Below are 23,143 nucleotides of genomic sequence, written 5' to 3'. Positions count from 1 at the left end.
ATCTCCTTTGTCTGTGTAACAGACAAGGGAACCCTACAGCTGAATGTACAGTAAAAGAAAGTGTTATCTGGAATTCCACCATCCTGCAAACATCACTTCATCAGCAGTTCACCTTGGGCACGTTTTATGTGTCAGAGCATTTCAGCTGGGAAGCCTGCACTATAAGGACTCTATGCAAGTATTTTGTCAAAGTAAATATGATAAAATAATCAGCTTTAAGTTACTGCTTCTGCATCTACATTTCTGTGATTTTGCATTACTGTATACCTTTTCATCTATACATCTCAACACATTTTATTGCTGTCAGTTAATACAGCTTCAGAATCCCATGATGAGAACAGTTATTATTTCAATCGTCCAGATGAGGAAACCTGCCAAAAATCATACAGGAAACAAGAATGGGAACCAGATCTTCTGACTCCTCGACTTGTATCCTATCCAGAAATCAATCTTTCTAGACAGTTCTAGGGCACAAGCACTAGGATAGTATTTAGATATGACAACACTCCAACACAGAGGGTTCTTGAAAGCAGATAACTTGGAACTGAAGGAGAGGATTCACAGGACAATTAAAAGTCGGTGCCATAAGCTAATTAAAACAATACAGAATTTTGGCAGGCAAGCCAGTGAGGGCTTGAGATATCTATCTTGACATGATGTAAAAATCCTTAATAAAGAACACAAAACTAAATGTACGACACTCAAAATTTTATTCCTCACTCTCCAGGACTCAAAAAACTAATGATTTAGTTTTAAACCTGAATATTAAAATGTCTATCTCCCAGCTGTTGGAAGGCACCATCACATAAGCTACTGAGGCTCAACAAAGCATTTGACAGAACACTACAGATCTGCACCGTACTGGGCTAAGAATTCTTGTAGAGGAAATGGCATGCATATTAACAGCAGCTGAAAGAAAGATTAAAGTCAGCTACTGCTTCCCACGGGACTGCAGTGCCTTCTCAACACAGAACCCTGGATTCATATCCCTTCTAGTTTTTGCCCTTGGTGTCATCTTCAGGAGTCCAAATGACATAAAATAAAAGCCAACTATAATGCACATGACTGATACAGATTTCTTTGTGTCACTCTAAATATCAACTCCACCCTGTAAAAAAATTTCCTGGCCTCTGAAAATTGTCAGTTCAATGCATCTAAAAAATAACTTTGGTGCTTTGAACAAAGATTCCTTTTTAAAGTAATGCTTTCAAAATCAGTGGAAAAGCTTGGCTTTTTCATAATGTTCACCACTAGCACATTCAATGGTAATTCCTGGAAAGGCTCCCAATGGCTGCATCCAGCTCATTGCCCAGATCCATAAATATGCTTTCTGCCAAAATTAATATATACAGCTACAGCTTATAAGGAAGCTTTGAGAATAAAAATAGTGGTAATGATTCTAATACTACTCTCTATTTTGTACTACTGTCCATTTTCTTGTTTGATGGTTGCCTATAATTTATTAGTCTGTTAGGAATGCATTCCATTTTAGCCAGTGATCTTATTAGCTTTCTCAGACTAAGAAGGATGGCCTGATTTAATACTGGTAAGAGACACATCCAAGGAAAAACATATTGCCAAGTGAAGAGGAGGTATGCTTCTTTGCAGGAAAGTCATTCCAAAGACTCTGCTAGTCAACCCAGAAGATAAATATTTTTAGACGAAGCATCTCCCAGATGAAATGTCAAATAGAAATTCTGACTTAGTAGTTTTACTAAAAGCCTTGTAAGGAAAACCAAAAGAAAATTATAGTAATTTTGTTTCCAAGTCAAGTTCCCAAGTGACATACACAGCATAGCTAAAACACCCTCCAGTCTCATCTCTCCAGAGTTCTTTCTGCCTCACAGCCTCAACTATTCTGTGCAATTTGCTGTGCCATCAGAACAGCAAATTCTCATGTAGCCAGAAGGACAGAGAAGCATTTCCTTCTACAAAACATTCTCAAACATCATAATTTATGCATTAAATTCAATAGACTATATTAAGTCACACGCAATTTCAGCAATTTAATGAACAGAAAAATAGTCGGCATTTCCAAAGCTACCATGACAACATTTTAAGAATGAAACACTGACTATCCTCTACAAATGAAAAGAAACACAACCCATCAGTACTCCTGCCTTCCAGAGCCCCATCCACTCTTAATTCTCCCGCAGTCCTCAAAGGAATGGCTTGTGCTATTACTAAAAAAATAAAGCAAAATATAAACACAGAGTCCTTTAAAAGACACATGATGCTTTGCACACATGTATTTTGTTAAATATCTTCAATTTGAAGAAGAGCTTTGAATGTGGCCAGCAGTGAATAATTCTTTTGTTAGAGTTACAGTATTGCTCCTACAAAGGAATGCAAAATGAGCAAGGAAGAATTACTCTGAAGAAGGCATTCAAACTTCATGAAAATTTCAGCCTAGTAAAGTATGCAATTCAACTGAGAGTAGATTTTTTTTTAAGAATGCCAGTCATGAAGCACTGAAAACCAATTCTGAGACAGAAAAAAATCATCTACCAACAGAAGGCCAAAAGTTTTCACAGAAAAAATGCAAACTTAGCAAAGCACCAAACAGTACATTTTATGAACGAAAAACAGGCTCAGAGCAATAATCCCCATTTAGACTATTTCTATTATTGCTCTAATAAAAATATTTTGACTCAGTAAGGACAAAGTACTGCATAAGTGTGTGATAAGAAATTACTTAATGCTAAGCCATCTGCCTTGAGGCCAGCTGAGACACAGAGGTGGGAATGCTACAGTGCTTGACTTCAGTCTTGTACTCAAACACCAAACACTTCAGAGGTGGCCAATGGTTCTGCTTTAACTTTTTAAGATTATGATAACTTAAATACTTGTTCCATTTCTTGGGTCTCTCTGATACTTTCTCTGGGAACAACAAAGTTCAGTAAGTGGGAAAAAAATTATCTAGACATAACAGTTTTTTTCCCGCGTTCCAAGTCATGTAACTTAAAAGAACTTTTTTTTTCAAAGTCAGAATGTCATGAGTATTCTTCTGCTACCTTAATGCAGCAGCACACAGGGACTATTTTTCTGCTTGCTCCAATAGATTTATGCAAGGTCATAAATCACTGTACCATAATAGTTCACTTTTAACAAGTAAAAAATGTCTGACACTTTGAGTGTTACTATAAGTTTTTATGGCTGAAAGTGTACAGAGATCAAAGTTTTCTGGGGTTTTTTTTAGGCTTGCTCTATACATTCAGACAGGTCTGTGACAGAGGGGGTTTTGCTACACGTTTAAATGTAGAGTCTCAAGGATGTCAGGAGAGAAAAGAAAATTACTGAATGTCACGTTTCCAGCCCTTCATACGACCAAAGCAGAAGCAGACCTACTTTTAAAAGAAAACTTTCTGGTAACGTTATATGCTGCTACTGTTCCCTCTGGATTCCCCTGCAAATGAGTCAAGAGTTTGAGAGATACTTTTCTGGTACAACACATAAACAGATAAATAAATTATCACAGACTGAGGACAATTTAAACATCTGGGAGCCAGCTCAGGCCTGTCAAGCAAGTCACAGACACTCAAGGACAGGAAAGATCAATCTTCAGCCCCTGATTTCTGTGCCAGAGAGTAGGAATTACATCACCCACCCCCTATACGAGGAAAATTGTGTAGGTTTAGAATAATTTGCTCTGCTTCTGCATTCAAAGACATTTCTATTCATTTAATTTACTGGAGCAGGGGCAGAGGTGGGGGAAGCCAAACTCAAAATATAAGAATTCAAATTTCTCATATCTTTGTCTCAACTATCTTCTCAATATGGCACTTTAATTTTCCATCAATGTTACTGTTCAGTAAGCTGAATTCCCAGAATCAAAATGGAATAGGATTTGTAATAAAATGCAACAAACTGCAAAAGAAATAGTTTCCAGTCTGCCAAACTAAACAATCTTATGTCCAAACAGTTACATTCACGCACAGAATATAAGGACTATTATTCAGATAGTCCCTACAACCAAGGCACATGGCCACATGGCCAATAAATAAGCCAGCACAGTCAAACTCCTAGACCTGTTGGACTTTATCCTAGGGGATGAACAGCTGCAGGTCCCAATTATCCCCTAATTGCACCGACTACAGGGGAATTCACATCAAATTTTCTTTGCCGTATTTTTGTTTTTCATGAGGATAACCCCTTTCAGTGTGAGTGACCAGACTCAATATATGTGATGTTAAAGATATTGTCCATTGAGGGTGTTCAAATTAACAGCTCAGACACACAAAAACCAAGGTTCTGCTTCTCACAACTTCTGGCTGACACAGCTGGAACTCAGCTGCAGTTAGAATCTCTGCTTCAAAGCCCTTCAAGCCTGCTCTGCCAGTAGCAGCAATTCATTTGGAACCACTTACACAGTCACTTAGGTGACTTAGGTAAGTCACTCCTTACTCTTAGTCACTTTTGAGACAGCTTTATGAAAATGGAAATCAAACTGCAAATGGAGCAAGGATTTATGCAGCATGCACACTATGGATCTGCTATCTTTCATTCCAACAGATCACCCTCAAAACTAGTAGTTATAAGCACCAACACAGGCAAAAGTAAGTCAGCTTGCAGAACTGCCAGCACTTGATTGCTCTGCTGTTGCAGTACAGTGCTTAAAACATTCAGTGTAGACAACATTAAGTATAGAGAAAGTCTGTGTAGCCAAACCCCCTTCCTTCAGTTGTCTTCTCTTCATTCCGTCTTTTACACTTCATGTATTAACCCACTACTCTTAACCTGGCAAGGGAAGTATTTCCTTTCTGGAGACACACATGATAGATTAAACCTCTGTCTCCACTACTTAACATCTTTGTTATTACTTCAGCATACCTACATCATCACATGACATTTCTGGAGTCCAAAAGCTTGTCACTTGCTAACAGTCTTTTACTCGAGAGGGAGAAAGAGCAATATTTTACTACACATGTACATATGTTAAAGAAATACTTCCAACATGTTTTTTAAAAATATCATCTTGTATTAACTGCACTTAAGATTGCTAAAAATTGGACAACTATCACATTCCATTCGCTTTCTCCACCTTAGAGAAGCAGTTTTCATAATTTCATTCAACTTAGGTAAGAGTATCATGTTCTAGCTCTCACATGCAAAGCCCAGTGGTTTTTTGCTGTTGATAATGCATGTACAGGTGTGACTAAATAATTCAAAGCTTTTTTAAAATATGGTATTACATTTCTAATGCTTCTGATTCATTTAAAAAGGCAGCATTTTTGTCTTAAATACACACATATAACAGTAATGTTAGATTATGGACTGTGCCATACACTCAAATACAAATGGAAGACAAAAATTACCTAATTCGAAACACGGTTTTGGAAGGAAGACAACAGAGTTGCTGTAAGTGTACTTTTAACAAACAATTCAAGTACCTGTGAAGACTGTCACCTCTTTGTACTGCCATGGGTAACTGATTTGGACAAACTTCCTTTTTGTCCATACCCTCATTACAACAGCAGCTGTTGAAGCTTTGCCATTTCAAGCACATGATCCATGTGTCCCCTCCTTGAAATTCTTCAGTTCTTCTTTTCATTGCACTCCACCTTATTTCGGCATGTCCTCAAGAGGCCTCCTCTGTTCCCACCACTTAATCTCTGAAACTTGCCTTGTCCATCAAGACACGTTCATTTGGCTAGCACTTCTGATTTATCTGAAAACTGAAGCTGTTAAGAAGAATGCAGTTCAGTCTTCAGACTGCTTCCACTATACTAATTACACACATTTTCTGGAGTCTCTTGGCACTCCTATGCCAGTTACTGAAAACTTCTTAGCTGGCAGGATTTTCAATAAACGATTATCTGTAAAACTATTTCAGTCAGCATTGAACTGCTATGGTAAAGAGAGAGGCAACAATCTGAATCAACAGACTGGGCAGTGGTTCCTCCACTTTATATACATATACAATGTTGAACTGGACAGCCTAAGAGACGGGGGAAAAAACCAGTTCTCTTACCTCATAGCCAAACTGGAGTTCATCTGAAGTCAGCATAATGATATCATCATCAATAGCCAACACTGCTTCTGTTTCAATCTCATCATAAGGGAAGAAGCGGTTGCTAAGTTTATTTTCTGCAGTCCGAACAACTTTCAGGGGAACACGAATCTTTGGCCAGAGGGAATCTAGAGAGAAAAATTAAAAGAAATAGAATTCAATATTATACTTCACTTCTGAGTCTGCATATCCCTCTTAGCTGCTCTTTTCTTCTTTGTATCTAAAGAAACTTTTCTTAATGGCAAATTAGTGGCAAACACAAGAGCATGTGAAGGCAGGAGACAGAAGTTCAGCTACATTTCCCTCGGCAGCTCTCTACAAAGAGCTTCATGGACAGCTACACAGGGGATAGCTTGCCCAAAACAGCAACTTGTAACACTCACAGAGCAAGAGTGGGGATAATATGTATTGGTTTAGGACACACAGCATGAAAAGATACTTCACTCAACTGCAACTAAAGTAATTTGAAGCACAATATACAATCACTGACTGCAAGTCTAGGGTCATAAAGAATTTGACTAATAATGTTAGTTCTATCGAGGGCTGAGAAAAATAAATTTTATTATATCAATTAAATGTTTAGCACAATTGACTACTGTTTAGGAGTAGATTCTGCGTCTCAGCAATTTCTTTCATCTTCAAAGTCCTAAGTCACAGTGATAATTTAAATCTAGATAAATACAAATGGATTCTAACTTGCACCCTACAGCACTCTTACAAATAGAAGAGAGCACTAGAGTACACAAACATTAAAATTCATAAGTCAAGGATCTAAATAGTGACAAAACCCCCCCATAGATAAAAAACTGGATCCAATTCACTCTACAATGGGATTAATTTCCTTTTTCTCCTACATGTTTAACATGTAGCACCTGAAGTGTCACATTAACAGTTTCTGCACATATTCAAAAATTTTCACAACCCTATTCTATTAGTGCAAAAGAATAACAGTAGGTTTGGTTTAAGTATAGAGCACCAAGCTAAAGAAAATGGAAGGGCTAAATATTATACATTAATTCCAAATGCATATAACCATGTACAGTTTCTAGCACAAAGCTTAACAGTAGTCATTATTACAGTATGATGCATCCCAAAAGCAACTATTCATCAAAAACTATTTTAATTAAAAGCTAAACAAATAGCTAAACAAGTACAAATGCCATATGTTGGTTTTGGCTGGCTTTCACATAAACATATATTTTAATGAATATTTGAGAGAAAAGAGAGCATTGTAAGATGAGTCTATGGACCTCGTGAATAGATGACCACTTGAGTTACTTACACTAGTGAAATGGAGGGGGTGACAATGGCAAGAAAAATAAGCAAAAACACATTAAGTCAAATACAAAGGACTGCTCAGAGAATTTCTGAGTTGTTCTCTGTGACAAATGCAAATGTGTAAGGACACACCTTAAAAGAGGCGATTCTTTCCCTCCACTAAAGAATATTGGGGCCACAGCTGGAGTACTGTGTCTAGTTCTGGGCTTCTTAGTGTAAGAGAGACATGGGCAAACTGGAGAGAGCTCAGCAAAGAACCATGAAGGTGATGACAGTACGGGAGCATCTCTCCTACTAAGAAAGGCTGAGAATGCTGTGCCTGTTTAGCCTAGAGAAGAGAAGGCTCAAGGAAAATCTCATCAATATGCACAAATAGCTGAAGGGAAGGTGCAAAGAAGATAGAACTAGGCTCCTTTCACTGGGGGCCAGCGACAGAACCAGAGGCAATGGGCACAAACTGAAACACTGGAGGTTCCCTCTGAACTTCAGGAGAGACCTTTTCAGAGTGTGACTGAGCACTAACACAGGTTGCCCAGTGATGTAGTGACATCTCCACTCTTGAAGATACTTGAAAGTCATCTGAATATGGTTCTGTGCAACCTGCTTGAGATGATCCTGCTTGAGAGAGAGGGTTGGACAGCTGATCTCCCTTCCAAGCTTAGCCATTCTCTGATTCTGTGGTAAGTGGAGTCTATAGGAACTGATACTGGGCCTAAAGTCACTGCAATTTTCATGTTTGAAATACATATAAATTTCCAGTGCAATGTGCAAGTGACACAAAGCCTTGAGACATGAAAAATAGTGAGGAGAATAAAGTCATACAGAGCTTACTAAAGTCCATACGACTGGACTGCTGAGTAAACTAGGTACATTTGAACAAAAAACACACTGGCACAACTTGGCACACAGTTAAACACTAGGACCAAGGCAACTTTTTCCCTGAAAGCAGCCTCTGAAAAGGTTTAAAGGGGCAGAGTGGACATTAGTTCTCAGCATGCTGCTGCGGCAAAATGAATTAATGTAATTTTTGTATATATGGATGGGTATGTAGTAAGAAATGGGGACTGAGGGTAGGGCAATTTTACCTGTATGCAGACACAGACAGATGCTAAAATACTGTTTCATTCTGGTGTTCTTATGTTTCAAACCATGTTAAAACACTGAAAATGGTGCAGAAAGAACCACATGAGTTATTTGAGGTCAGGAGAAAATGTCTTTTGGTAAAACATGGAGATCAATCTGTTTAGTTTACTAAAAGAAGGAACAAAAAGTGGATGTGGTTAACATGTACAAGCACCTACACAAGAAGAAAAATGCTATGTATCTTCAACAAACTGGAGAAAGACATAACAAAAAACAATGACTGGAATCTAAGGCCAGGCAAATTCAAAGTATAAATAAGGCAGGCATTTTTAATAGTAACGGTGGTTAACCTCTGGCAGAAGTCAAAAAGGACAGCAGTTGGTTCTGTACATCTTGTCTTTCAACAAGACTGGGTATTATTATAGAAAATGCAGTCAAGTTAGAAGCCACTGGATTGAAAAGAAAGGCAATGTAGTGACTGATGACTTACAGGTCAACCCAGATGGTCTTACTGGACCTTCTGCCTCAAACTCTATGAGCAGTGAGATTGTTGACTGGCACCAGGATAAGAATATGAAGCTTGAATATAAACTACTAGGACATGGGGAGCAAATACAGAAATTCAGAAAAGAGCATAAAGAAGTAAGATCCTTGTTTCTGTGTTTTGAGAATGAAAAGTGGAAGGTAAAAGAGGTGTCAATGAAAAAAGCCATGTAAGGACCAAAATAAGAGAAGTCCTAACCTGAGAAAATGGTTCAAGGTTTTAAACAACAACATAAGATCAAATTCTGGAATTGTTCTCAGCAGAAGGATCTGAAGAATGCAGGCTGACAGACAACACCAAAAATAATTGGACACAATTATGTGTACACATTTCCAATTCCATTATAACCCAGAATCAGGTCTGCCTCCAAGACAGTTTTGCCTTCTTTCCACTGTCAGTCTGTTGCACTAGGAAGACAGCACCAGAGAAGAAGAGAGGCTGCTTCATTCCCACATGTGCAAGTAAAATTTGCTCTCAGGAAAGAGTGCCCACATCCTCATTGCCACTGGGCCTCTCAGATTCAACAGCTCACACAACACTCAAAACCTCCACAAATCTGCACACTGCTAAAAGACATCAGAGTCCAAACACTACTTCAGTCAGGAAAACAAAGCGATATTTCCAAACCACACTAAGTCTTCAAAAGTCAGTTTTTCTTGGAACTGTATTTTAGAAAGGAGGACTGGCATGCATGGGTGGCCAAAAAAAAAAAAAAAAAAAAGAAGAAATACAGAGTAATATATACTTGCAAAATTTGTATTCAGTTTCCTACTCAAGGTTTTTCATGTAAGGTTGAAAATGTGTCTGTAAAATCTGCCTTTATCTGTGTGGTCTTGTAAACCATGGTCTTTACATGACATGTATGCACATTCTTGTCCTGTTTTACTCAACTCTTATCCTTCTATTAGAAGGCATAAGGCATTGGCCCTAACACCCTTGAGTGGCTTGTGATACAGACCAGTAGCCAGCTGGAAGGATTCAATCCCATTACTGATGGACTCCAATGGAAGCCACAGTCAGCCACCAGCTGGGGAGATCCAGCAAGGTCCTTGGGGCCACTACAGAAATGTTCAAGAGCATTGATTCCAATTATAGTGTTAGGAGCTCATTTTATTCTCAGCACTGTAAGGTCTTTGAAAGCCTTGCATGAATCATAATCTGAAATGATGATTCCAGTAGGACACCACTGAAATTCCAAAACGTAACCTCAGGAGGCAGTAACACTGAATGACTGGAACTGTTTATTGCAAATTAATACTCTTGATTCCACTCACTGCATTCTTTCTGGTTTACCATGCAATGTGCAAGTACCCATTTATAAAACAGTTACAGGTACCTCACAAAGACATATCATTGCCTCATAAAGACTATAGACTGCGTAATGTTTGCAAGCTACTTAAAGACCTTTGGGTAATTGCCTATAATTATCCAAATGTAACCCCAGGATTGGTATAAAATAATTTTGAACAGCCTGTTAGATCCCAAAAATACTGTTATAAGTGTTTCAGTAGCAATCAGAATTGCCATAGGTATGCATGCATTTATAAATTTGTATTTGTATGTAGCATCAAAGTTTACATTTGACACATGTTAAGTATTCTTTTATTCAGTCTTTTCTTCTTTTCATATCTACTATATGTTAAAAAAATGAGAACTAAATTGCAACGAAGTGCAGGAATACACTGAAACAAAAATTGAAACTGAAAATTCATTTGGATCAAAAAATAATAATTCAGAAAAACAAGCACACATATAAGCATTAAACTTCCAGCTCTTCTGAAAAATCAACTATTTGATAGCTTACTAACAGACATGCCACTTGCATAAAGAATGGTTACAGAAGAAAAAGTAATGAAAAGTGTATGAAAAATGAAGATGTAATCTAATTATAATCAGCACGCATCTCAGATGTCAGCAAATCCTTTTAAATCCACATGATTTACTAAGGTCTCCCAAAATGACCAGTTCTCAACAACGGGTATGTTACTGTCAAATATTTGTGCTTTGAGAAACATAATATAAAGTTTCTGAATTTAGCCTTAGATTAATGAAAAGAAAATATAAGCATTTTGGAGAAACTTCGAGTAAGAGATTAGGGCACCAGTTACTCTGCAGCATGCAAAATGCACAAGGCTACTTGCTGCCTAGAGGCTGACTTGATACTGGAGGTTGCTGCCCCGACAGAGATGGAAGCACATGGGAGATGTTATGACACAATGACACCTGGGTAATAACTTTGGCAGCCTGAGCAAAATTAACTGTCATAAAGGACAGCAGGCTCTACTGAGAGATCCAAGTATTTATCAGACTTTGAATTTTCAGATACCGCTTGGAAAGTTCTGAGAAACCTCAGCACTAGCAAAATGTATATGGAGGAAATTCTCAGTTTACTAAACTTTTTTATAACCAAGATAAAAGCATAGACTTTATTCTTACTGTAAGACAGCACTGCATCCTTTAACAGAGTATGACAAACACAAAAAATGCTCAAGAATCTCACATCATGGCACAAGATCCTTCAGGAATCCAAAAGTAAAAATGCATGTTTGGACTGGGGACCACTCCTACTTTTTTAAAAATCAGTGAGGACTCTGTGATGCAGCACAAAATAGAAGCCAATTATGGAAATAAAGCTCTCTGGAGTGAGTACATGTCTATGTATTTATGAATTTATAAGAGAATGACAGGCACCTCCTATTGTGTGTCATACTGAAATAATCATGAGAGAAGAGTGAATAATACTTATACTTGCTCTCTGGTAATGACTCAGGTCACGATTGGCACTATGTGCTATTTAGGACTACTGATGCACTGATTGCTTGAGATGCCCATAGAAAACAGTGTGTGGTCTCTAAACAAAATCAGTAGTTTCCCACCTTTGCCAAATGCAGCTCTCTCTTCTAATGGGCTTGCAGACCCTAACAACCACATACATGGCTGTGTTTCTGGCCACCCCCCAATTCCACCATTAAGTCCTGCAAGTCCACATCTCAGAGCAAAATTTTCAAGCGTGATTTCAAGATGATTTAAACTGTAGGATAAAAAAGTGCCACAGTTACACTCCCAGTTAAAAAACTCACATATAAAAGAGCAGCAAAATATCCCATCCTCTAATTATGCATTTCTCAGCTACAACTGCCAGTGAATCACATGAGACATGTAAATAAGAGAAGGGAGAACAGTCATGAGAAAGAGGCAATTTCATTATAACCTAAAGGAATACCCTCTCACACAAAAAACCTCTCTCACCTTCCACACCTCCCTAGGCTTGTGATCAGATGTTTGCAATGAAAATGCAACTAACGTAAGCTTGCCCACTGGTTATATATAAAAATAATTTCTGAGTCTGAAATGCAGCCCTGTTTCTTAGTACTGAATGAACTGTTACATCATACATAAAAGAGGGATCATTAAAAATAATGGAGCGCAATATTTCCATGGAATATTTCTTTTCAAAGAGAAATGGCGCTGTGTCATGATTTGGGAATGGCACACCCCAGTTCAGTGCCCCCACCAAGACTCTCCAAACCGCACTCCTCTCTTGCTCCTTCCCCTCCCCCTTCCTGCTGCAGGAGGATGGAGATGTGGAGAACTGGAGGCACAAAAGGTGAAGATCACAGGTTGAGGTAAAAACAGATCACTGGAAACAGCAATGAGATAAGAAAATGACCAGTAGTGGCAACAGTACCAACAACAGAGTACAAGAAAAGGAGCTATTCACATGGAAAAAAACCCTGCAACAGCCAATACCAGACAGCTCCTTCCACCAAGTTTTCTCACCCAGAAGGAACCCCTTCTCCTTGGAAGAGACTCCCTCTCACAAAGATGTGAGGTAGTACAGAAAGTGAGCTGGTACAGACCACAAAAATTAACCCTGTCCCAGCCAGAACCAGGACACACCATCGTGTTGTTAAACAGCACCATTCTCTGTATACTTGCTTCTAAGAAACTGGAAGGTTATAACATCTGAAGAAGTCCTTTTGCAGCACACACATTATTGTCAATCTTGTCAGAAGACAGAAATGTATTTACAAAGGAAATTACTTGCTCTACATATTAATCATCCATTCCCAGTTTCAACACTCACCCTAGGGAAAATGAGAATCAGTACAGCTGCTGTACAGAGCTAACCAATATTCTCAGGACAGCACTTCTAAGTAGTACCAAGTTCAAAAAACAGCAAGTGATACTTGAATGCAGATGGTTTGTTGCATTTGCAATTGGAAGCAGCAGGGCAGCAGGTAAGGATAATGAGGAGCTGGCAATGCAGCATACACTCCTGATGGCAAGAACTGAATGCTTGCCAGTATTAAAACTAGTATGACAAATAAAAAAAAGATCCACTTATTGGCTAAAATCATGGCATTTTGATGACTCATACAAAGACATTTGTACAAACATTCTTTTTCTGCTTTACTGCCTCAGTAACAACAGCTAAGAATATCTCATAACTAGTGTTAACCTGGGTCCAGAATATTAATTCACTTTATGCTCTGACTTCCCAAAACTTCTATGAAGCCCATTTGGAAATACAAAAAGGAAAAACCTTTCCAGAAGTTGTGCAAGGTAGACAAAGACCAATAAAAAACTGGCAGAAAACATCTCTAAACACGCTCTGTTTGTACCTGCAGTTGCACAGAATCCCATACAGCACACTCAATTCTCATACCTGAACTTTTGTACGAGCTCTCATCTGATGCTTATTCTAGCTGGTCTATAGAAGGCTGCATGAATGCAACTAATTGCATCAACATTGTTGATGAAACCTAATTAATACTTTTTCAGTCTCTAATACTGAATGGCAGAATTTAGCTGAGTCTGAAGTTTCAAAACACTGTAGAAACAACAACATCAAGCATGTTACTTCTACTTATTATCAGAATTCCTTCCATTATGCCTGTTCAGAGTTCAAAACAGGTGCTTTCTACCCACATTAGAGTGTTTATGTTGTTCTACAGAAATGCACAGAGTTGTAATAATCTTGTAATAACAAAATAGAATATTTGTTTCTAGGACGCGATTTAGGGCCCAGTTTTTTTAAGATGGGTTTGGTAGACTAACTTTCTAGACTTCCCTAGGAAAAAATACTGCAAAATGTTTTTTAAATTACTTATGGAAGACTAAAATCACCATGAATTAGCTCTCTAGCTAATCAAGGAGAATTGCATTAAGACCATCATCAAGAAGCCAAATTAATTCAAAACTTCAAGAGAAGTTAAAAGAACATTCCTACCAGAGCTGACTACCAAAGGCACAGTATGCAAAAAAACCCACACCTGTCACTGAAGATGTTTTTTTTTAATTTTTTTAAAGATAACACTTTCTTAAGATACAGCAATCCAAAGGATACTTACTTTCTTTATCCCCAACAGTTTGTATCAATGTTGTCCATTAACAGCATCAAATAGAAATACAAAGATTATTATTTCAATAATACCATAAGGAGTTTATCAGCAGCTTAGCTCCAGGATCCACAACGAAACAGAAAATACACATTCTTTAAAATATACTTTTCATTTTTACAAAACTGAACCTAAAAAGGAATCAAGCAACCACACATGATTTGTAGCTTTTTGCATATGAGCAGTAATGAATTTATACATTGTTATACAATTTATGGGGTAGACAAAGTGATTTCTTCACTTGCCTGAAACAAATGTTGGTGGAAATTTCTAACGCAGACTATTTTCTTGAATTTCAGAACTAGCAACTTAAAAAAACACAAATGAAAGGAAAAAAAAAATTTGGCTGATGGAGAAAATAAAGGCTTCTACACAAATATTCCCAGCACCAGGTACTTGGACCACAACATTTATTTTAATTGATGCAGAGCAAGTGAGGAAAAAAATATTTTTTTCCCTCCAATATTTCAAAGCTTTTAGTATTTTGATTAGTATTATACACACAGTCATGGGCCTACTGACATTACTGCTGCTTTGATGGGCTTCTTGCATACAATGCGTGGCAGAGAAAATATGCAAAACTCAGCCAAAGACACAGAGCAGAGATCACATCCTCTAAACCCAGTGAGTACTTAAGATAACAAGCCAATTCTATAATGTTTCAAGGTTCCAGATTAGAATCATCATTGTGATATTTTCTTTCTGCTATTTCACATAGAAGATTTAATATTTTTACCATCAAAAACACAGTGTAAACTTCAAACTTTGTTGTCTTTGCACAAGACATCTGTGTTTCTCATAGATTTGTCTTGTTTCTTTTCACTGATTCTAAAGAAAACACAGAACCATGAGTTCAGACTTCCACAGATAGTTCTCAAACACTAAATTAAAAAAATGATCCTTGCAAACTCTTAAGACTAAGGAAAAAACAATCTTAAAATTACTACTGATATCTAGCCCACATACATGTAGTTCTCCAATTTTATATTTTAACATGCTATTTGGCTGAAAGCTTTCCAGTCAAGTGTCTAATTAATCCATTGCCCTCTTACCTGCTTACCCTTTTTATCAGCCAGCATAACAAAAAATTTCTGTCACATCAGAGCTGCATCTGCCCTGAGAGGCCTAAGTTTGAAAGGATTTTGTTTCCATACACCTTGCAGAATCCCCACACCTGTTACCACTGCACAGCAGCTGAGATCAGCATAGCCTCTTAGCTGGGATGCTCAGCAGTACTGCTGGCACTGACCACCTGTGATTCCATGATCTTAAATTTTGTACAATTTTTAGAGCATTTAATTTTTATTAGGTTTCCCTCCTAAGTTGTGAGAATCATTACATAAAGGCATTATTGCAAGTGCATAGCATATTGTTTTGATAACAATGATATTTTCACTTATAATAATTTTCTGGTGTTGACAGAGGAAAGAAAGAAAAGGCCACGTGCCACTTGTGTGGCACTTTGCCAGCTGCATCCCAGGAAACCTAAACCTAATTCTCAGTTTAGTGTACATACTCACTCACTAAGGAAGGCAACCTGGATGTTCTTCACCCAACCCTCCCACTTATATATGCAAAACAAAACAAACACATGAGGGGTTGCAATGACAAGAGCTGAGATCTGCTTCTGTACCAAAACATGCCCCTTGTGTGGAAAGGACCAAGAAATACAGCACTTGATGCTCTAGAAGGTTAAGCACCTCTGCTTTACTACAACCAATTAAAAATGAATAGCCATAAAAGCGCAGATACTACTGTAGGGTAATAAACTAGACTTTATCAGTGACAGTGGTGCACATTACAAACTTCAAACTCATTCCTTGTTCTAATCCATCAGAAACTTCCTGGCTTTAACAGGCTATAAACAGCAGAAGCTTTGAAGTCTGAGGATTAGGATCACTAATAGACAGACTGAACGAGAGACTGGCTGAAGAGCCAAGTGGAATGCCCCGCATGGATCTGGAATAAAACAAGTTAATTTAATCAAACTGACCTCTCTCTAGCCATAGGCCAAGAGATTACAATGGCTGTAACAGCAATAAAGGGACAAGGGACACTAAAAACAAATAGTTATTCGCTCCAATGCAATGCTTAAGCTAATGCAAGGACAAAACTGCTTACACTTTCAACCGTGCTCTCAAGTCTACAGTTTTAAGCTCTACAGGTTACTGGGTTTTTCTGAACTGGTTTATGACTTAGTGGTAGTAGAGGCAGAAAAAAATTAAACACACTTTGATTTTCAAGATTAATACAATGATTGAAAAGGTCATTATAGTGATCTATTTGCTTCAACTCTCCTGTATCTCAGACACACTTGAAGGAAATGTGGAAGCAATTAATTTGGGTTAAATCCACCCACATTGAGTGATCACATAACTGTATATATCACTAAGCCTTTTTGCTTTTAGAAAAGAACTGCTTACTGCAAAAATTCCAGTTGTTACCAATTTATACACAACAATTTTTACTCTAAAGGGTTACAAAACGTGAAAAATTACTAAACTTGATGTATTTAGCCCAGAAGTAATAAAGAACACTGTTTAAAGCAAACAATAAAGCTACTCTGCTTTAAACTGGAGCAAGTTGCCAAAATGGCAAATGAGCCAAGTGAATGGTAGCAATAGCTTGGCTCTGAGAAGTTCTTAGGAGATAGTAAATTGAGACAAGTGGTCAGGGATTAATTTCTATGCTGCATCTTGCTGCTGTGCAGAATAACTAACCTTGAAGAGTAGAACACAGCAGCAGTTGAAGCCTCTGGAAAGAGAATTATAAAGTGAGGAGTCCTAACGACACACTTTGCTCACTACAGAAGACAGAAGAATCCACAATACAGCATTTTTTTTGAACACATATTCCTAGAAGGCAACATTTCCTGTCCCACAAAATCACCACATTTTCAGATGAGAATGACAGATCCATATGTACAGCACATGGGAACCAGGCTAATATACACGTACTGTAGCTATAGTATTTAATCCAGAATGAGGAGGCTTTAATTGCCTAGCACAATTCTCAGGATTTTAGTAGTGGTGTTCAGAACTTGAAGAAGGTCACCCTAGGGACAGTAAGTATGGAAATAAAATGAGCAGTGTTGGAGAGTCTGTCTAGCACTTGAGAGGATTACCAAAGGCCAAGCCTAGCTAGCTTCCTTTCCATGGGGCAAGACCTCCCATTTACTTCATGGTGATTTCATAATGGAATGTTTTCAGCTGAGGACCTGGGAGAAGATTAGGAGCAGCATGGTCTCGTGAGGCAGGCAGCCTGGGGATGGGAAAGAAGGGAGTTGGTTGGACACAGAGCAGCCCATGGAGTGTGCAATGACATTGCATGGAAGGAGTCAAAAAGACATGGGATAAGGATCTTGAGTTTGAAAGTGTAGGCAGCAAGCTGTGAGGACTGGGCAGCCTGGGACTGAGGTCCTGGCACAACGGGATACAATACAGCAGTATGCCAGGCTGGCAAAGCACACCTCAGCTACTGAAAATTAAACAAATAATTGAGAGATTTACAGCACTGAATTCACATTGAAGTCATTAATATACCTTTGAAATCAAACCTTCTTCCAAAAATCTACACATTCAAATAACTTAGGAAAACATCTGTGAATAATATCTTTTTAAAATAACCACAAATTTTAAAAGTATTTAAAAACCATGCAGATGACAACAGACTCACTCAAATACTATAAAGAACAGCATAGTATATCATATGTGTTGTAAAGAGATATATTTTAAAACAGGCACTTATGTATTGTCTTACTGGGCAAGAGTTAGCGTTTTCACAAGATATTCCAGTGGTATGGAAACTCCATTTTGGACACATGCAATGTCCCAAGTTTTCATTTCATCAATCAAAATATTCACTTATTTTATAGCTCCAAGCATTCAAACTACTTTGCTGCTTGAACCACATTTGCTCTAGAAACTGTCCAGTAGCAGCAGTATTGACAGATCAAAAATAGGCCTCTTCTTACTACTCCCCCAAAAAATGTTAAGGACAGAAATGTTTTTGTAATATTGTAACTTTTTGATTCAGAAGTATGCTTTTTTCTTGTAATCTATTTTGGCTTCTCTTATTTCACTTTCAAGTACTTTTTCACAAAAAATCCAAACCAATTATTTTGAAAGAATCACAAAATACTTCTTGAATATAAATGATGTAGAAAAAAGGTCATTCTGTAACAGGCGTCAATAGACATGCTATGCCCAGTTTCACCTTCCTCCACCACGCCTCCCATGGGTTTTTACCTTCTGGTGGATTCTTATTCTGGTTGTTCCAGACTACCAACAATTTGGATAGACTAGGCACTTTAGACACCTCCGTGATGACTCGGAAAAGGCTCTCCACCCGGTCATAGGTCAGAACTATGGCTGTGAAACCTTGGGACTGAGGTGGGATCAGTGGAAGGAAGAGTGGGTTGCTCACACTGCTCCATTTCTGTGAAGAAAAACAAGAAAACAGCAAAAGAATTTGATTAAAGTGAATTATCACAGCAGGGAGTAATTCATATAGCCAGGCCCTAACCATCAGATTTGTAATTTGCTCAGATCAGACAGGCTGACTCTCCTGACTTCAGCAATTTCTCAAAACCTTTACTCCAATCTCTTTCTTATTTGATTTTTCATTTTTGTCTAGCTGTAATATTGCAAACAAGTAGAGGTTAAGGTAAAAAATAAAGTGGAAGACACAGATAGATTTGTAGAAAAGAAAAACCAAGGTGAATTGAACCCAGCTAGCATGGCTCAATTCTCATTTACTAATCAATATTTCAAGACATTTAAAATTATAGTCAGGACTCAACAAACACAGAGAAACTTAATCAGCACTACAATTTCAGAGCGAAAAAATGTTGACTACAATAAAACTAATGCAACAAACCCACAAACTTGGCATAAAACATGCACCCAAGCAAAAAGGGAAAAAGCAGGTACGAAGAGGAACAATGTACTGGCTTCCACAAAGTTTGTTCAATGGTGGAAAAACCCACCTATTACATTAAAAAAAAATTTAAAAGACATGAGATGCAAAGATGAACTTCAGAGAGTTATCTGCTCCTTGTGAATTTTAACTAGGGCATCCCTTTTAAGACTTTAAAGGTCTTACTTCAATACACTGTCAGCATAGGGAAGCCAGCCCAGATGGCAAAAGACAAGATAGACAACTAAATTCCCACTGAATGTGCCAACTTCCTTTGGAGCTGACAACGCGGGGAAGGGAAGCAGTGAAGGGACCATTTGACAAGAATTGACAGCATTTTAGTCTCAAATTTTCCATTCCAACTGATGTTCCAAGCAGGGGTCAGACAGAGAAGCAAAGGGAAAAACCAAACCCTTTGGGACAAGGTGAAAAGGGGAGTTGGGAAAGCAGAGACTGAGTGATACTGTTTTGCAAGGAAGTTTTGAATCCTAGCCTGTAAAAACTATGAACACTCATAAGAGGTTAGCAACTTCCAGCAGTTTACAGGAATACTGTGAAATTCTCCAGCTAAACTCATACCATAAGCCTGCTTGTATAAGGAGTAAAGCAAGTTTTACAGACTCAGAGTTACAAGGTCATATTTGTAGGAAGTAAACTTTAACATCTTCTGTTTCCCAATCAGTCTTTGGGTTACTTTCTACACCCAACAATTGCCTTCCTCGTGTTTAATGGTTAGACACCTCAAACTAGAATGGCTTCTACGATGAGGAGAATAAAGAGCCTATTTACTGAAAGACATCATAACATTGTGATTGTTTTGGTAAAGGAGAAAAAAATATGATGTGAATATGATTTCCTTCTATGAACAAATCAAAACTGAAGAGGGGATAAATATGTGAGGCAGAAACGTTCTGCAGAGAATTGGCACACTCTTTTGTCCAGGATGGTCTAAGAGTATGTTCCAAGCAAGGACCTGTCAGTAGGAGTAATATGTTTTAGTAGACTTCCTGAAATAGTTGGAAAGACAGACTAGCCTTCAGCTACACACACTTTATCAGGTCTGGTAAAAGCAGGATTCATCTTAAACTGTTTGTGAGGATCCTAATGGAAAACACAAAGTTCTAGTTTTTACCCAAGAGGAATAATAGGATAATGTAGAAACAGTAACAATACAATATGGAACTTTGGTTCATGAAAGGGGCATGGCTACCCATGAAAGCACACTCAGTAATTCAGAAAATATACATCCACTATGTCAGCAACTGATATGTGCAGAGAAATATCTGCCTTCAGATTATTATATTTTCTAAAATTAAAGCTTTTGTACATACTTTGCTAGTTGTACGAGATGACTAGTGGCAGATGGGGACAGCCCTCTGATTTTGCTGCAGCTTCAATAATTCCTACAGCAAATCACAATCTGAATGTGACCAGAGCATAATCCACCTCATTAAGGCTTTACTACACACTTGTTTCCATACAACCCCCACCCCAAGACTCCTATTATCCAAATGACCCTGGTAAGGTCAAGCAGCTTCTTAACATAACTCTCAGAAACCTCTTTTCATTAATACTTGAAACAGAGGTTTAACATCATAATCAGAGTGCCAAGAAAATAATATGTTTCTGTCCTACAAGAAGGAATAACTGGTAGAGTCATCTGCAGACAATGTTCTATTTATTACTTAAGGGTGAGAATTGCTACCTAGATTAATGGCACCCATTTGAAGTTTTTCTAGAAACTTTTTCTCTCTGTCCACAGCACTTCCTAACAAATTGCTTGCTATGATATCCTTTGAAAAGGATTATTTATTTTCCATAATCTAAGGCTATTTTAGGTACTTACAGAAAGAAATAAATCATGCATATATGTGCAAGCACATAGGTACATAAATAGTATGTACCTATGTGCTTTTTAGGTACATACTATTTATTAGGTACAGTAATTTAGGTACATAGGTACCTAAAATGGTCATGAATTTCTCTTATAAACTTATGTTTTAGGTACATTCCTTAAATCCCAACTTCTACTACTTTCAGAAAGGCATGAAAATTCTCCCCTGCTGGTCATAACTTAGGAAAAATAAGGCAACTTTTAAGGAACTTTTGCTCCTGCACCTACTAAAGGATGATGGAGGGAGGGAAAAGCCTGTAGACACACACTAATGGATGGGAGAACCATGCCTCTCGTTTGAGAAAAACATTTCAAAAAGGCAATTAAGCATCTCTCAAGTGCCATTAAGAGCCAACCCCCTGCTGCCTGCCTGAAGAGTGTGTCTACAGTCTGAGACCTATTGACCCCACTTTCTGCAGGAAATCAGGCAAATTCAAGCCTCCATAATTTGCTAAAGTCTTCCAGATTTCTGCTTGGGAAAAGCAAACCATACAGGCAATTAATACAACAGCAACCTAATTAAATCTCCATTATGGCAGCAAAGCATGAAATGGCTAATGACATAGGGATGGGTTCTCCCAGTCACTGCTCAAGCAACCAAGTGATGAAGGCACATTTGCTCCATTCCCATCTTTATTAACATTCTTGATGGAAATTCACAGGGACTTTCACTCTCAGAGAGGAGAGCAAACAGCAACAGTACATTGATCATCCATCACCTTTCTTTGACAAAGTGCTGACACTCAGCTATGGATAAGACAACCCTTCTCTATCACCCTCCCAGCTAATATCATTAGAAGAGCCAGGATAATTAATCCAAGATTAATAGGTTACTTGCTGTGAATCATTTTTATGAGTAAAAAGGATCAAATTCAAATGTTAGTTTCCTAAGAGTAATTTCATGTCACTTAAGTCTCGCAGTCTGAGTTGTCTGATAGCTCTTTGCAGCTCATGTGAAAATCCAAAATAGTGGAACATGAGTGACAGGCTTAGGAATACCCTGAAGCTGGAAGAGAGGAGCAGTCAGGAATGGTTATGGATGTACACAAGGATTCAGACTGCTGCAGCTATCCTGTGCATGCTTTGCACAAGTGTGCGTGTGTAATAATGCCTTAGAAACAAGTCACTTTCCTCTACTATAGCTTGATCAAATATTGTCCTCCCTCTTGGTCATTAAAAACAACCTGACTACACTTTAGGAAAAATAAATACATTAAGGACAAGGTATCAAGGGAGCTGAATTCTCATTACATGGGAGGCTTCAGACTGGACTCAATGAGGAGTCTTCAGGTTCAGCTTAGCAGGGGAGTTTGTAACAAACCTTCTTAGCAGGGTACAGAAGGGAGATAGGTGGGAGCTTCAGGACATCAATGAACACAACTGGACAGAGAAATGGCCAACCTCAGTATTTAAATTCTATAGAAACTCAAAGATACTTGTAAAATACCAGAGATAACAAAGACTCAGTCCTATCCCAAAACTTAACTGGTTGTTCACCACTGAAAGAGACTTGAAGAAAGGTATGGTAGACACATTAGAAACTACATCACAGAATGGTTTCTGGGAAAACAAGGCTGTGTAAGATGTTCCATATTAAAGAGGAATCCTGAACTTCCCAGCTATCATTTAGTGGGAAAACTCAGCAACAGCACTTAAGAATAAAATTTCACTGCTCCCATGAACAAGACAGTGAGCTTTCCTCCCTGGCCTTTCTTTTTTCACCCTAAGACCGTATTTTATTTTCAACACCTAGCCTGCTTGTTGTAAATTACATATTAGTGAAACTACACAGTCTGAACAACAATTCACTGTCTTTTAAAAGCACAGAGGTAAGGACAGCAGTGTGTTGAACTTAGCAGATAAGCAGTTCTTCTATACATCTAAGCAAAACAGAGATATATCCCCTACCACTGTGGTTTAGGCTTTTTCAGCTGGGTTGTTCTTAAAATCAATCTAACCTCAATGTGGTTTCAATTACGAATTACCAGACCAAAAAAAGCCTTGATTTATTCTAT

General features: G+C 38.0%; 1 protein-coding gene across 4 annotated transcripts in view; it reads right to left on the bottom strand.

Annotated features, from left to right (window-relative positions):
• The window catches only part of EXT2 (exostosin glycosyltransferase 2), a 73,427-nt gene that overhangs the window by 11,810 nt on the left and 38,474 nt on the right, over positions 1-23,143 (bottom strand). For all 4 annotated transcript variants that reach the window (XM_069017173.1, XM_069017177.1, XM_069017174.1 and 1 more), the window contains 2 exons: positions 18,565-18,754; positions 5,972-6,138 (listed from right to left, as the gene is read on the bottom strand). In XM_069017173.1, coding sequence (XP_068873274.1) covers positions 5,972-6,138; positions 18,565-18,754 — 357 coding nt within the window. The remainder of the gene's footprint in view (positions 1-5,971; positions 6,139-18,564; positions 18,755-23,143) is intronic.

The sequence above is a fragment of the Aphelocoma coerulescens genome, chromosome 5 (assembly GCF_041296385.1).
Source record: "Aphelocoma coerulescens isolate FSJ_1873_10779 chromosome 5, UR_Acoe_1.0, whole genome shotgun sequence".
Lineage (NCBI taxonomy): Eukaryota > Metazoa > Chordata > Aves > Passeriformes > Corvidae > Aphelocoma > Aphelocoma coerulescens.
Note: the sequence above shows the minus strand (reverse complement) of the source record. Positions and strands in the feature narration are given on the sequence as shown.